General features: G+C 40.5%; 1 protein-coding gene across 2 annotated transcripts in view; it reads left to right on the top strand.

Annotated features, from left to right (window-relative positions):
• The window catches only part of LOC140480836 (WD repeat-containing protein 48), a 122,494-nt gene extending 106,281 nt beyond the window's left edge, over positions 1-16,213 (top strand). For both annotated transcript variants that reach the window (XM_072576301.1, XM_072576300.1), the window contains exons 14-19: positions 4,532-4,627; positions 7,142-7,247; positions 7,613-7,700; positions 9,376-9,452; positions 13,181-13,373; positions 14,909-16,213. In XM_072576301.1, the coding sequence (XP_072432402.1) occupies positions 4,532-4,627; positions 7,142-7,247; positions 7,613-7,700; positions 9,376-9,452; positions 13,181-13,373; positions 14,909-15,004 (656 nt within the window). In that variant the 3' untranslated portion in view covers positions 15,005-16,213. The remainder of the gene's footprint in view (positions 1-4,531; positions 4,628-7,141; positions 7,248-7,612; positions 7,701-9,375; positions 9,453-13,180; positions 13,374-14,908) is intronic.
• Positions 16,214-16,526: the final 313 nt, after the last annotated feature.

Here is a 16,526-nt window from a genome sequence, read left to right as displayed (position 1 = left end):
TCTTCCTTTCCTGACATCCCCAACAGTACCCTTCCACTGACTCACTCATTCGTTTACCTGAACTGGTCCTCACCCTTAACAATTTCTCCTTCGAATCCTCCCACTTCCTCCAGACCAAAGGGTTAGCCATGGGCACCCATATGGGCCCCAGCTGTGCCAGTCTCTTTGTCGATTACTAGAACAGTCCATCTTCTGTAGTTACACTGGCACCACTCCCCACCTCTTCCTCCGCTACATTGATGACTGCATTGGTGCCACCTCGTGCTCCTGCAAGGAGGTTGAGCAGTTCATCAGCTTCACCAACACATTCCACCCCAACCTTTAATTCACCTGGACCATCTTCGACACCTCCCTCTCTCCATTAGTGACAACCGACTTAACACTGACATTTTTTGCAAACCCACCAACTCCCACTCCTGGATTACACCTCTTCCCACCCTACCTCCTGCAAAAATACTATCTCATATTCCCAATTCCTCTGCCTCCACTGTATCTGCTCCCAGGAGGACCAGTTCCACCACAGAACACACCAGATAGCTTCCTTCTTTATAGACCGCAATTTTCCTTCCCACCTGGTTGAAAATGCCCTCCAATGCATCTCATCTTCATCCCGCACCTCCGTCCTCAAACCCACACTCCTCCAACTGTAAGAAGGACAGAACCTCTCTGGTCCTCACCTTCCACCCTACCAACCTCCACATAAACCGCATCATCCATCGACATTTCCACCACTTCCAAATGGGACCCCATTACCAGGGATATATTTCCCTCCCCTCACCTCTCCACTTTCCACAAAAACAGTTTCCTCCATGACTACCTGGTCAGGTCCATGCCCCCCAACAACACATCCTCCCCACCTGGGGCCTTCCCCTACCACGGCAGGAATTGCAAAACCTGCACCCACCTCCCCCTGCACCCCCCAATAGCTAGAGGCACTACGTACTATGTGCCCACCCAGAGTACATTGTGCAATGGGGCCTGCCAACATTCCAGCAATAATACTGAAGACTTGTGCTCCAGAACTTATTGCATCACCAGCCAAGCTGTTCCAATATAACTACGACACTGTATCCACCTGAACCTGAATAATATTGCCCAGGTTTGGCATATGCACAAAAATCTAACTTGGCCAATTACCTCCTGAATTATTTGCTGTCTATGAGCAAAGTGATGGAAGAGGCCTTTAAACAGTGCTATCAACTAGAGCCCGCTTAGCAACAACCTATCCACTGATGCAGAGTACTCAGCATCTGACCTCATTGCAGCCTTGGTTCAAACGTGGACAAAAGAGCTGAATTCTGGAAGTAAGGGTGATTGACCTTGACATAAGGCCCCATTTGACTGAGTGTGGTATCATTGAGCACAAGCAAAGCTAGAGTTACTGGTCATTAAGTGGAAAACTCAGCTGGTTGGAATCATACCTGGCACAACTGATGATTGTGATGTTCAAGGTCTGTCCTCTCAATTTCAGGGCATGTCCACATGCAGCAAGACCTAGACAATATCCAGGCTTTGGTTGATAGTGGTAGACGATGTTTATGCCACTCAGGTGTTAGGCAAAGTCATCTCCAACAAGAGAGAATCTAATCATTGCCCTTTGACATTCAGTGACATTGACATTGCTGATACTCCCATTATCAACACCCTGTGGGGTTAGCATTGACCAGAAGCTCAACTGGACTTGCTATATAAATACAGTGTCTAAAGAGCAGGTCAGAGATTAGACTCACTACAGTGAGTACTTCCTGACTCTCCAAAGCCTGTCCACCATCTACAAGGCGCAAGTCAGGAGTGTGGTGGAATACTCCCCATTTGCCTGCTTGAGTACAGCTCCAACAATACTCTAGCTCGACAGCATCCAGAACAAAGCTGCTTAATTAGCACCATAATCAAAAATATTCATTTCCTTCAGCAGCAAAACTCAGTAGCAGCAGTGTCTACCATCTTAAGGATACATTACTGAAATTCATTAAGGTGTTTGACCACCATCTAAACCCACTGCTATTGTTTTAGAAGCAGAAGGACAGTAGATACATGGAAACACCAGCGGCTGCAAATTGCCCTCTAAGCCACTTTACATTCTGACTTAGAAATATACCACCCTTCCTTCACTGTGGGTGGATCTGAATCCTGGAATCTTCGAACAGCATTCTGGGGATACCTAATCAAGTGACCTACAACTCCTTGTCACCAAAGTATGAGCAATAAATGCTGGCTCAACCAGCAACACCTACATCTGAAGGATAAATAGCTACCATGCTCATGCTATTTTTTGATATCATGACAATCCCTTTTCTATTGTGTAGTCTCTTTTTACTCCTCCACAAACAGATGAAGTAGAAACTATAACCTGAGACATTTGAAATGCAATTTTAAATTTCAGAACCCTGATTTTTAAAATAAAAATGTTCTGCCATTCAGAGTAGACACTGAAATGAAAGGCTTTTTTCACACAAAGGGCTTAGGATGCAGATCATATTACTGCAAGTAGCTATTGAGGCCAAGTTACTAACAAGGGAATTGTATTGAAGGATGTGAGAGAAGAACATGAAAATAGGATTAAACTAAATCACTATTGTGTGGAACTGGGCCAAGAAGGCCACTTAAGCACTGAAACTTCAGCAGTTTAATGTAAGGGTATTGAAATGTTATTATTTCACTTGCGTGTAATGTTACTGAATATGAGCATCAAGAGTCTGGTGCTGGAAAAGCGCAGCCCGTCAGGCAGCATCCTAGGAGCAGAAGAATCAACATTTTGGGGCATAAGCCCTTCATCAGGAATGAGGCTTGATCTGATCTCCAGCATCTGCAGTCCTCACGTTCTCCCTGTTACTGAAGGTAATATGAGCCTGACCAATTACAGCCCTTCCAAACTGTCCAATAATCAAACTTTTCCAGCAACACATTTTCAGCAATAATCAAACCAGCCCACTAGAAAAAACCAATAGCACGGTGGTGAAAATATTTCTGAATTGATCAGAGGTCTGGACTGATGTTCAACTCCCACTCTGAGCTGTACAATTTAAATATAGTGAATTAATTAAATCTGGGCTAAAACGTTAGTGTCGTAAGTATTGATCATGAAACTGTTGTTATAAAAACCCATCTGGTTTAGGAATGTCCTTAAGGGACAGAAATCTGCTGTTCTGATAATCATCTCAGAACGTGGGCAATTGGGGATAGGCAATAAATCATGGCCCGACAAGTAGTATTGCATCATGAAAAAAGAATCTGAAAAAATGATATCTTTTTGATTTCTCATAGCTATAACTACTTTTATTTTGGAAGGATCATTTGCAATAGCAATCAGTTTGGCCAAATAACCTGTTCCTGAATTAAAACCAAAAGAACTGCGGATGCTGTGAATCAGAAACAAAAACAGAAATTGCTGGAAAAGCTCAGCAGGTCTGGCAGCATCTGTGGAGAGAAATCAGTTAACGTTTCAGGCGGAGTGACCCAAAGTTCTGAGGAAGAGTCACTTGATTTTGATTGGGAATTCTGAGAGTCAGCTAAGATGCAGAATTACTAGAGATTGCACTTGGCACCCAATCAATTTAATCTTTGAGATGCAAGTGAACCAGCTTTTCATAATATATACTAATGGCTTAGATGAAGGAGCAAGATTAGTGTCTCTTAAAATTGTGTTGTTTTCTACCATGGATCCAAGAAATACCAATCAAGTATCAATCTTAATGGTGAGAGGCTGGGACCCGTGAAGGAACAAATAGAATGGAGATTCCGCTGTTGCAAATAACTAGAAGTTAATGAATATGAACCATAAACAATCAAAAGGACTATCAGGTTTTAACCTTGCTTACAAGAGGGTTGGAATGCAGAAGTAAATGTTTCAGTTGTACGGAGCCTTGATCCAGCAAAGTCACCCTGTTCACATTGAAACATTGGATTTCGAGGAAAGTATATGGGAAGAAGTGTAGATATTTCCCAGAATTATCCCATGACTTTAACAGTTAAATTCTAACCAATACTTGCAGAAACATAGTTGTAATTCACTCTTTAGAAGTTGTCCCTAAATTGGTGGATTTGAAGTGGTAACTGCAGAGGAACTATGGTAATCCAGAACAAGAAAACTATAAATTAGAAAATTAAATTAAAGCCCAGCCCTATCAAAGATAAATTGGAAAGGCCTTTTCACTCAAATAGCCATGGAAGACTAGAACTTACTCTCCCAAAGGACTCAGCGTGCTTTCTATGAAAGTTCACTTCAAATTCTCAAGACATGTGATTGTTGATTCCTTCTCGGCTTGTCTCATGTTTGGATAAGAGTTGGGTAAATAGAATTATGACACAGCTCCCTGTGAGTCTTTTCCATTATTTATGCATGGGAAAAGCTTGTGGATTTAAGATATTGTTAAATTATCCCTCTTCTGGAAATCAGTTTGATCTATTCAGGTCCAGTACACTTTTAAATTCTGATTAAGATTTTAAATATCTAATTTATTCTTGTCTAACTGCTTGAAAATATTTTATTAGCCATTTCATTTTGATAAAATTAATTGCTTCCATGCTACAGTTAACCTTGGAGGACTATTGCTGCAGGCTCTGTTGGAATATTGGCCAAGAACACACATCATTCCAATGGATGAAGAAGAAAATGAAATGAATATGGGTCAGTATTTTATATCTGGGTTGGTGTTGAGTATAAAGTAAAAATTGCATGCTCTCTTTCTCCTTTTTCCTGCCTGGACTCTCCATGGTGCCTGTCATTGGCAGCTAAGAGGGTGAGCAAACTTCTCTTATTTGTACTGATACAATTGAGCAACGTACATCTAGTACTCTAGATCAGGCTGCTTTCCAGTCGAGCAGAGTGAACTGTGTTGAGAACCTGATACTGATAACTCAGTGCATCAAGCAAGCGATGGCCTAATGCTCTTTGTGTCGCTTGTTCAGCAATTCTGATTGTTGCCATTATGTGGCAATTGTATCCAGTTTAAATTTAAACAGTCATGCTGCTATCTTCAATAAAAGTACGCGTTAAGAAAAGAAATGTGCTAAACAGTGAATTTCATCAGTTGTTGCCTGTGATGGAATTCCCGTAAACTGCCTCCATTTATAATTCTTTCCCAACCGAACACATACAGACTAATCAAACCCTTCTGACTGCAGCAGATGCATAAAGTGGAAACTTGTGATTAAAAAGAATATTGCACTTGAAAGCAGATTAATGCAGGCTGAACTGAAAGAACTTGCATTTATATTTGGAATAAGTGATGCTATAATGAAGTATACAGAGATAAAGGACTATTCATTCCACATTATGCACCTCACAAGCAAGACGGGAGTTTAGCATACATTACATTAAGGAGGAAGAGAGCATTAGTGATGAGCAGGAAAGGAAAAAGTGGAGAAGATAGGCAGGAGGACAAAGACATAAACTGTTAGAGCTTGAGCAAAACTTTGACAACAGTTAAGTAAATATAAAGAACAAGCTAATTTATGATCCTCTCTTCAAAAGTAGAAATTGCATCAGAAAAAGATAAAAGGAAATTAGTCTTTTTATTTTAATATTTTTAACTCCATAGCTAGAAGTGATAGATCAGCTACCATTCTCCTGTGCCCCCCGCCCTCCAGTAGATGATATGGAATTCTGTATTTGAACCACATTAAATGGTTTCTATCAGTGATTTGTTTCTTCACTTGATTACAAGTTGCCTACATCATTCTTGCCCAGATTTCCATCAAAGGAACAGAACAATTATATTATGTTAAAGTTTATTATTTTGAGTTCTACGAAATTGCCCTAGTTCAGTAATTGACTGAGCATGCAGCATTGTTTGGGAATGAATTGGCTCTTTCTAGTAATGCAATATGTTCAAACTTAATTGTCCTTGCTCATTACATTAGTGGTTGATATCAGTGCGATTAGTGAATCTGACACTAATTTTTCAAAGTTGATAAAGCATATGTGACTTGAACAGTAATATTATATGCAAGAAAGCAATATCGGTTTGCACTGTGTAGTAGGAGGAAGTCAGGGGTAGTAATGAAAATCCTGTTTTGCAATATGTTGCATTGTTATCCTGTTATATTTCTCTTTAAAGATTTTATACTTTAAAACAAAAGACAATTTTTAATTCCTAATCAGCTACATTCCCAGAACAATTGACAGATGCTACCTCTGGCTTGCACTGGTATCTAGCCAACATGTCTCTTTACCCAGACTGCAAATATTGCTCAGTGAAAGTGACTGATCTGCAAGAAGCTGCAGTTGCAATCACAGGCCTTTTCTTGCCCAAGTTAATTGTTCTGTTCTATTTCCATTTTCGAAGGCAAGTTAATGTCTTGGCTCATCCATTCTTTTTACTTAGCTGCTATCAAAGTATTTCTTTAAGCTCAGTACTTACACTGGTGAATCAATAAGCAGCCTACATGAGACTTGGATAGAGTGGGTAGAGAAGGCATGTTCCCCTAGAGGCCCAGAGGACATGGATTTAAGGTGGTTGACAAAAGGATTAAAGAGGATGTGTAGGAAACCTTTTTCACCCAAAGGGGTTGTGTGTCCTAGAACTGAAACTGAAGCTCTAATCTGCAAGACTATGGACGAAGTACTGGAAAGTGCGATCAGAATGGGCTCACTGGCACCTTGCTGTGTGCCATGCCATTTCCATAGTTCATGGCAGTGAACAGTGTGAAAGTGAATGGCTTCATTCAGCCTGAACTGTGAATGGTGGGATGATGATGATGAATCTGTAAGGAAGAGGCTGCACGTCAGGCAGGAAAGATGCTCCATGCTCCCAGACAGACAGACAAGATGGCGAGGTATTCTCAGTCCTGTGCATGCACCATTCTACCACATGTGGCAGTTGAGGCCAGTAAGATGGGTGCATTTAAACAAAGCTGGATGAGCACATAAGAAAGGAATAGATGGGCCTACTGGGAGGAGGTTCATGTGGAGCATTAATGCAGCCATAGATATTTGGTCCAACTGGCCTGATTTGGTGCTATGATTCTATTTAGAAATAAAACTATTTCTGAGCAACTGAGGTTGTTTGTTTCAGCTGTTGAATTTCTCTCATCCAAAAATGGCATGTATATTTTTTTAAATGGTTCTACATATACCAAAGAGCTAATTTTAAGTTAATTTTATTTAAGAAAATTGTTGATTTTTTTTTTTTCATTTTAGTTAATGGAGAGCAAGAAAATCGAATCCAGAAGGGCAATGGTTATTTCCAAGTGCCGCCACATACTCCAGTCATCTTTGGAGAAGCAGGTGGTCGCACTCTCTTCAGGTATTGTATGCTACCATAACTTCCCATATTGTTGTGGCCAATAACCATATAGACTATATGGTGGCTTCAGCATGTGTTGAGGTGAATATTGAGTGCACAGCCTAAATCAATGTCAAATTATGTTACAACTGCTAAATAAACCTACGAAAGATTGAACATTAAAATCTGGCAGTGAAACTGGAGATTCTTGGTTTGCCCTGCAGGTTCAATTTTAGTCAAAGGAACCAATTTGTTTCTTGACTAAATTTGTGAATTTTTGATTTTCAAAACTGACCTCACCACATGAGCATTTTCCCTTTTTCCCTGTGCCTATTCCCTAAACATTGAGCAAAGACAGAGTAACTTCATTTTGTTGTTCTTTGCAGGCTTTTGTGCCGTGATGCAGGAGGTGAAACTGAATCAATGCTTCTAAATGAAACTGTGCCTCAGTGGGTTATCGACATCACTGTAGACGTAAGTAACCTACATGATTCGATGCTCCCACTTCCACGGAAATGCTTTTAACATCTCAACATCAAACGTGTAGCGCATTTGTTTGATGTTTAAATCAATGTTACTACCCTTACTGCAATAACTTGTATCTAAAGAGTACCGTTAACACAATGAGATGTCCCACAGCTTTTCACAAGCATGTCATAAAGACAAAGTATGTCACAGGGTCACCTAAGAAACAAAACCCTTGTCAAAAGGGGATAGGTTTTATGAAATGTCTTTGAGGGTAATGAGGAAAAGAGATGAAGAGTAATGTGCAAGGTAATCTGGAACCTACATGACTGAAAGCATGGTTACCAATGGTGGGACATTTATAATGGGAATGCACCTGAGGCCTGAGTTAGAGCAATACTATACATATTGTTTCATGATGCTCTTAATAAATTAACAGTAAATAATAAGTGACTTAATTCAAATTCATCGTGTTCACTAGCAGTATTGCTGAGCACAATGGTAAGAAATTAGAGCCCAGATTCTGAACTGGATAGTGCTGAGAAACAGCAGCACTTGGGGGTTTTCTTTCAACTGTATTACATTATTGTAAGGATTGCTTAAGCTGAGATCCACCAGCTCCACATGAACTGGGATCATCTTGGCTTGTACAGTTCAATAGACCCTTTAAACCTCCCTGTCTTTCATCTTGAAATTGTGCCCCTCCCCTCCCCTCCCCGTTATTGACCCTTCAACTACAAGGAACAGCTGCTTCCTATCTATCCTGAACATGCCCCTCATAATCTTACGTTTATCAATCAGATTTCCTCTCAAACTTCGCTGCTCTAAAGAAAGCAACTCTAGCTTATCCAGTCTATCTTCGGAGCTGAACTGCTGCATCCCAGGCAATGTCTTGGTGAATCTTCTCTGCGCCCCCTCCCGTGGACTGCTGCAGTTCAAAAAGACAACTCACCACCACCTCCTCAAGAGTGACTAAGGATGGGCATTAAATGCGAGTCCAGCCAGTGAATCCATGCTCCAGAAGTGGAAACATTTGCCTACCTTCCAGATAGGAGGCATGAGACTAACCACCTCGTTAACCTCTGCTTATAAATTCCAACTTACCAAAGTGCTGCAGTATTGTTGCCATAGTGGTTTGCCAAGACCAGCTGTCGTCATCTCAAACTTCAGTCAACTTACCTCAGTGTCCCTTTTAACAAACCAATTAAAGTGAATTTTAGTCAGGTTTTTCAAGTTTCTTGCATCACTTGACTCTGATGTCATCTTGCTACTTCACCTGCCTTTCCTCCTAGCAGTTGCATTCTGTGTGTGATTAAATACCTAGAATGATGCCTTACCGTGGCCATTTCTAAATTGCTTTTCCCCTTCCATTTACTTAAAGCAGATTTGCCTGAATTGGAGCCACACTTTCATTTTCCATTAAAAGTCAGATGATGCGGAATCTTTTGCACAGCAGCCAAGGTGAATGTGCTGGAAAATCTGGCTGCTGTTGACTTATCTGAATGGGAATCTCAAAAATAAAGCAGCGCTTTTTATTTAAACACAATAACTTGACTCAAATAGTTCTTACAAAATCATCTTGGCTTTGTGTTCCCCTTTTTGAGTTTCTCATTTCAGGTTTCTTTGTCATTGGGACAGCTGTGACTTAACTGTGCCACTCTTAAGTTTTTCCATTCTTTTGCAGAAAAACATGCCCAAATTCAACAAAATTCCATTCTACCTCCAGCCTCATTCTTCTTCGGGAGCAAAGACACTTAAAAAGTAAGTTGGCAGAATTAGAGGTCTTCAGTACAAATTTCAGTTCCCCAAGTAAATAAATTGACCCTGCTTTGATGCTGAGAACAGCTGCCTTTTCTCTGGTTCACCTTTGGACATTTTGTTCTTTGGCTGTGAGTTTGATCAGTGGGAATATACAAATGAAGTTTTAAGATCGTTGAATTTCTGAACTGAACATTGTGTTTGTTATCAAGGCGGTGAACTTTGTAAAGTGATACTCTAGTAGTAGAACATCTTTTGTTTAAAGACGAGTTGAACTTAATCCTATTTAATTTATTCTTTTGGTATTTAAGGTGGTTGGGAAAACTGTTCACAGAAGCTAAACTGGCAGTATTAACTGCAAATTTTTTCCACTTCAAAGTGTTTGCTTAATATCACTGAGCTTTGTGTTCTGGAGCTACTCTGCTGATTTCAGAAGAGCGTTCAGGCATACCTGGACCTGACTGAGGTCTACAAAATTTAGAGGCTAGAGTGGATTGGAAGAAATATTCCTCTTTGATGGAAAGGTCAATAACTAGGAGGTACAGACTTAAAATAAGAAGCAGGATGTTAATAGGGGAGTTGAGGAAAGGGTTTCTCACCCAAGAGGCTGCTGAGTATCTGGGACTCACTATCTAAAAGGAAGAGGCAGGAGCTCTCAACATCAAAGAATTGTTTAAACGAGCACTTGAAATGTCATAGCACATAAAGTTATCAGACATGTGATGGAAAACAGGATTCAAATAGATAGGTGCTTAATGACCAGCACGACATGATGGGCTGAAAGGCCTGTTGATGTGTTGTAAAACTCTATGATTTTGTTACTCTCCAAGAACAAACCTGTCAAGCAATGCCATGAAGCCTTGAAGGATCTTCAAAATGGCCAACCGGAGAGGGGAGTAAACCATGAGGTTTATCCATTTGGTATGTGGGTAACCATTCTCTCACGATACTTTCCCCATTATCAATCCCTTTGAACCCCCATTCTAAGAGGCATTAACATTCTTCCCTATTCTGTCTTTGAAAATGACAGGGATGATTGAGAATCGTTTTTAATAGATAATACATCTCCCAAAGAAGGTAGGACAAGAGGCAAGAGGAAGTATATTAATCCTGTTATCTCCGTCTCTGGTAGTTTACCCGTAAACTTCAAAATGTGACTGAATTGCTGCCCAAATGCATAGCACGGTGTCAGAGGATAAAAGTGCCTATTGTCTGCTATTCAGTCTAGTAAAGGCAAACTTCTGCCCCAGAAAGAGCAAAGGCAAAATGAACTATAATGATCTTCTGTCTGTGATGTGATTGCTGCCCTTAATTAATATCCAGCTGTGCGAGTTGAGTTCTTGACTGCTGCTGCACATGCTGTTACCGTCTGCTTTGATTTACAAGAAGTCTTTGTAGGTCTGCCAAAGGAATGTAAGAATTTGAAGCAGACCATTCAGATCACTGTACTTATTTTGTTGTTTTGTTAATCCTTGTGTCTCTTCAATTAATTCTGATTTGCTCCCCCTTCTTTCCCAAGCAAGGCCACTCATGTCAATTGGTCCAGCACTAGCTGGGCTAGTGCCTTTCACGTACCCACAGTCCAATTTTGAGTGACTTGGTTTTCTGGGCTCGCTCCAGTATAAGTTCCATTTCCACCGTATGTTTTTCCATAGGATGTGGTCATTGCTAACAAGACCTTTATTTATTGCCCAAACTTGATTGCCCTGAGAAGGCAGTGTTGAGCTTTCTCCAAACTGCTGGCTGTTTTACAGACCAATAGCTCAGCAGAGCTTGGCTGAGGAGGATAAAGAGTGAATCACACGCACGTTAAATCCACGTAAAAGACTTGTGATGGCCACAGTGTATTTTAACCGTACTGAATTTCCTAGGTGGACAATGCCTGGAGAAGAATGTTCGTTTGTGAGTGCTTGCCAGCAACTATTTTAATTTGATATATCTGCAAATGTTCCAGGTAAATTCAAGCTGCTAATTCTGATCCAATGCAGCTCAAAGCACTCCTGTGCTGTGATATTTCTCCTGTAAATCTAATACTAATCCCAAGGACAAAATGTTCTCAATAATTGGGTTCTTTGTGTTGAGCTCAGAAAATACAGACCGTGCTTTGCCAAGTTCCACCTAGAAGGAGCAGCAGCAGTTCACAAAAACAATCACAGTTATGTCCCCTCTTTTTTTTTAATTTGAATTCCTGATCGAATGATGTGGTTTAAGATTTACAAACCAATCATTTTAAGCTCCTAAAATCCTGACCTGATGCAAAAACTATTGGCCAACTTGATTCTGCATTTGCGTACAGTACCTTGGCATCTTGACTTACTGTAATTGTGCAGGGCCTTCACCTGGAATATTGTTTGCAGTTTTGGTCTCCTGCCTGGAGAAGAATGTTCTGGCTGTGGAGACAACAAAGATTTACTAGACTGATTTGTGGGATAGCAACACGGAACTATGAAGAAAGACTAATTAATTGGTTTGGACTACATTCACTGGAGTTTAAAAACGTGATAGCATTCATAAAGCCTATAACGTTCTCACAGGACTAGATAGGGTGAACATAGGAAGGATGTTCCCAATGACCAGGGAGCCCAGAACCAGGGTCACAATCTGAGGATATTGGGTAGGTCCTTTAGGACTGGGAGGAGAAACTATTTTGTCCAGAGACTGATGAGCCTGTGGAACTCTCTGCCACAGGAAGTAGTTGAGGCTAAAACATTGAATGTCTTCAAGAAGAAGCTAGATATGGTTGTTCGGGCTAAAGCAATCAAAGGGTATGGGGAGAAAGAGGGAGCAGGATACTGAGTTGGATGATCGACCGTGATCATATTGAATTGTAATGCAGATTAGAAAAGCTGAATGGCCCTTTCCTGCACCCATTCTGTACATCTTTATGTATTAGCTGTTCACTATAAATGAGAGTGACTCTAGAAAGTGAGTGCTTATTCTGTGTTTGTTCTTTTTTTAAAAATGCTTTCTTTATCATTTGATATCCAAAACTTGAATAATTGTTCTGCAGACCATAGCACTCAATGCAAAAGTATGACAATTTAAAATAAAATGAAATGATGATTTCAAATTTGAATGGAGGTTTATTAGAGCCAGGGCCTAAGTTATTAAAGTTTTTTTCTTGCTGGCATGATTGCCTTATAAGAAAAAAGAACACTTGTAGGTTCAAGTGCCACTATACTCCAGAGAGTTCAGCACTAAATTCCAAGCCAACAGCCCTGTCTAGTGCAGCACTGCGGGAGAGCTGCGCAGTCGGCGGGCCAGCTTTCAGATAAGATTTTAGTGGCATCCTGTCTGCTTTCTAAGGTGTATGTAAATTATCCTGTGGAACTATTTTAGAAAAGAGCAGTGTTTTTTTTCTCTCTCCCCAGGTGCCCTGACCAATATTTATCCCTCAATCACCATCCCAAAAAGAGACACTCTATATTATCATATTGCAGTTTGTGGAAACTTGCTGAGCACAGATTGGCTGCTCTGTTTCAACGGTGACTGTATTTCCGAAGTACTTATTGGCCGTATGAAGCCCTTTGGGATGTCCAGATATTCTTACGTACTATATTAATGTAATTTTTCTAAGATGCCAACAAGTCTGCTGTTAAATTAGTCTTGAACTTTGACTTTTAACACATGAACTTTTTTGTCCTTTCATTTGATTTATGAATACATTAATCAGTATTCAGAGATCAGTTGCAATCATGTATAACAACATCCACCTCTAAACAATTTTCCAGAGATCGTTTGTCAGCTAGTGACATGCTACAAGTTCGAAAAGTGATGGAGCATGTTTACGAGAAGATCATCAACCTAGACAATGAATCACAAACAACTAGCTCCTCAAACAATGAGAAACCTGGGGAGCAGGACAAAGAAGAAGACATTGCTGTGCTGGCAGAGGAGAAGATTGAATTACTTTGTCAGGATCAGGTAAGCCTGTTCTCTTATTTGTCTCTGTTAACCTCAGAAGGTCTAGTAGTTGTGGACTTACTAATCTGTTGTAGCATTTCTGCTTCAAGAGTTTCTAGGCTCAAGATTCATTTTAGATAATTGAACACATAATGTTGACTGATACTTTAAGGCAATGTTGAGGGAGTGCTGCACTATTTATTTTGGAGTGGTGTCTAGTATTCATTACCAAGAGGTTAAATCAAGGTACCCAGGTGGATATAAAAGATACTATGGCACTCTTCTAAGAAAACATTCAGAGTTACAGAACATAAAACAGTGCAGCACAGCAAGATGTTGTGCTGAACATGACATCAAGTCAAACCAATCCCTTCTGGTGGCCCTTCACCACATTGCATATTCATGTGCTTATCTAAAGGTTCCTTAAATGTCCCAATTGTATCTGCCTCCACCACCACCCTGGCAGCGTGTTCCAGACTCCTACCACTCTGTTTAAAAAAAAAATCTGCTCCTCATGTCTCCTTTTGAACTTTCCCTTTTCACCTGAAAAGCATGCCTCCTAGTCTTAGATGTTTTCAACTCTGGGAGGAAAGATTCTGACTGCCAACCCTATCGATGCATCTTGTAATTTTATAAACTTTTCCCTCTGCTGCTCTAGAGAAAACAATCCAAGTTTTTCGAGCCTTTCATATTGTTCATTACAAGCAGCATCCTGGTAAACCTCTTCTGCATCCTCTACAAAGCCTCCACATCCTTCTAATAAAACCCCCATAGATACTGACACACTTGCCTGGGCCACCTGTAGATACCAACACACTCCCCGAGACCCTGCCTGTAAAGACCGACACACTCGCCAGGACCCCCTGTAAATCCCAATATGCTCCTTGGGACCACCTGTAAAAACTGACGCACAACATGGGACACCCCATAAATGCTGACACAGTCTGCGGGATGCCTCCGTAAATACCCGCGCACACACCCCGGGACAACCCTGTAATTACTGACACACTTCCCTGGGAACCAGTGTAAATACCAATACTCTCCCCATGAGCCCCCTGTGGTGACCAGAATTTAATGCAATAACAGTTCCAGTACCATGGCCGGGATGAATCCTCAAGCCAACCACTCTATCAGAGTGAGTGCTGTATTGTCAAAGGTGCTGAGCTGTGATTCAAGAATTCCATTTGCTTGCTTCTGTGGATCAAATGGAAATGAAAGACTTAGGACCAAATCTTGGCAGAATATTAGCCACTTTTCTATCACCAAAAAAGACAGATCAACCTGTTAATGAGATGTGGCATAGAATGTTCACCATGTTACCTCGTAAGTCTTTACCTGTCAAAATTATTTTATCATATAAAGTCCATGAAGATGTTTCTTGACAAAACTGTTGCCTCAAAACCCATACAATTGTTTGCTCAGAACCTCTTCTGATGGTTCCACATTGATCATCACACCCTGTTATGTAGTTTAATTTGTTTGGTAATTCTCATCACGTTAACATCCTCAAATGTTTTGATTCTCATACTATTTAAATTTAACCCCCCCCCCCCCAGGTGCTGGATCCAAACATGGACCTGCGGACGGTCAAACATTTCATCTGGAAGAGTGGAGGAGACCTGACACTTCACTATCGGCAGAAGTCGACGTGATGTTTAATCGGAAATGGCAGAGTGTTTTGACTCAGAGGCCAATAGTCTCATTGCGAACTTTCTTGTCGGCGCCTAATCTCATTTACCTGTAAAGGGTTAGAAAGAGCGAAGTGCTCCACGCACTGCTCTGCCATAGACCCAGCTCACTGACCGATTTTAGTCCAGTATGGATAAAAGCGTCAAATTCTATGGAAAGATCTACTGCTACACAATATAGGAAGATTGCAGAATGTAAATTGAATTTAATCCCAGTGCACTGTCTTGATTTGAATGGGCAGGTTGGAGATTACTGTAGCTTTTATAGTATGGTGGGGAAGACACTGCCCAGTGTACAAAGCATAGATAAATGATCCAGATAATGGACGTAACTGATTCATCAGTAGGTGTCCTTTATTTGCTTCTAACACATTGCCTACCCAGCACCATTTCCTGCATGGGCACCACACTAGCTATTGCTGTCACCTTACTATGTGATGTTATCCATCACTGCAAATTCTTCTTTCCATACATTCCAGATGTTTTCTTGTTAGATGTCGTTTTAATGCCACTAATTTTGTTGGCTCATTTGGGAAGTGAGGTGCACACATGGAATTACAAGGCAGTGTGCAAAGACCAGATTCATTGCTGCTGTTGAACTTAGTGTCACCAGTCGTTAAATGTGCTTGTTACTTGTGAACTATGCCCCAGATTGACTGTTCCTGCACCTTGTAATCTGTTATTTTGTTAAATTCAGCTAGTGGTGCTACATTTGTCAAAAGTTAATCTTTTGATGTGTCAGAGCAGGGGACTTTGTACAACTGCTTTATTTGGGGAAAAACTAAAGATAGATAGGATATGAGGGCACAAGTTCCCAGTTAACAGGACAGGTTTATGACAGATGCCAGTATATATTTCTTTGCGTTGGAATGATCACAGCTCAAATAGATTGAAGTCAAGCAATTGCACTTAGTTTTATGATATGATTGATATTATTGGAGGAGAAAGGTCCAGTGGGCTACAAGTCATCTTGATCCAAGACCAATCTTGAGATGTTTGTTGTAAATAAGATTTTTTTTTTATTCAACCGACTATTAACAGACAAGATTTTTAAAAGGATTTTTTAAGAAAAAGCTTTGAGACTTTGTAGTTGATTGCAAAACTAACTCCTTTTGGATGGTCCAGTTCCAGAGTTGAAACATGAAGGCTGGAATAAAGTAATATTTAACTCAATGTGGTACTTTCAATCTAATACACTGGATATACACAAAACAGACCGGATAACCTTGTGATGTTTTGTCACAGAACTTCAGTGTATATTTTATGTTGTAAATTATACTTGAGTTCCAGGCCTTTCCAATTTGAGGAATCCAGTTTTAACTGATGTTAAAAGTAATGAACAGTCGATGAGCTCATTCTGCAGAGGTATGTTCTTGCTAGTTTTAAGCAATGGTCCATTTTGAGCCAGTGTGATTTTCTTGTAGCCTTCCTCTATCCATTGACCTATGCACCAACTAATTTTATGCTGAGACCGGAGGATGTACCA

The sequence above is a fragment of the Chiloscyllium punctatum genome, chromosome 8 (assembly GCF_047496795.1).
Source record: "Chiloscyllium punctatum isolate Juve2018m chromosome 8, sChiPun1.3, whole genome shotgun sequence".
NCBI classification, from domain to species: domain Eukaryota; kingdom Metazoa; phylum Chordata; class Chondrichthyes; order Orectolobiformes; family Hemiscylliidae; genus Chiloscyllium; species Chiloscyllium punctatum.
This window is presented reverse-complemented; position numbering and strand designations above follow the sequence as displayed.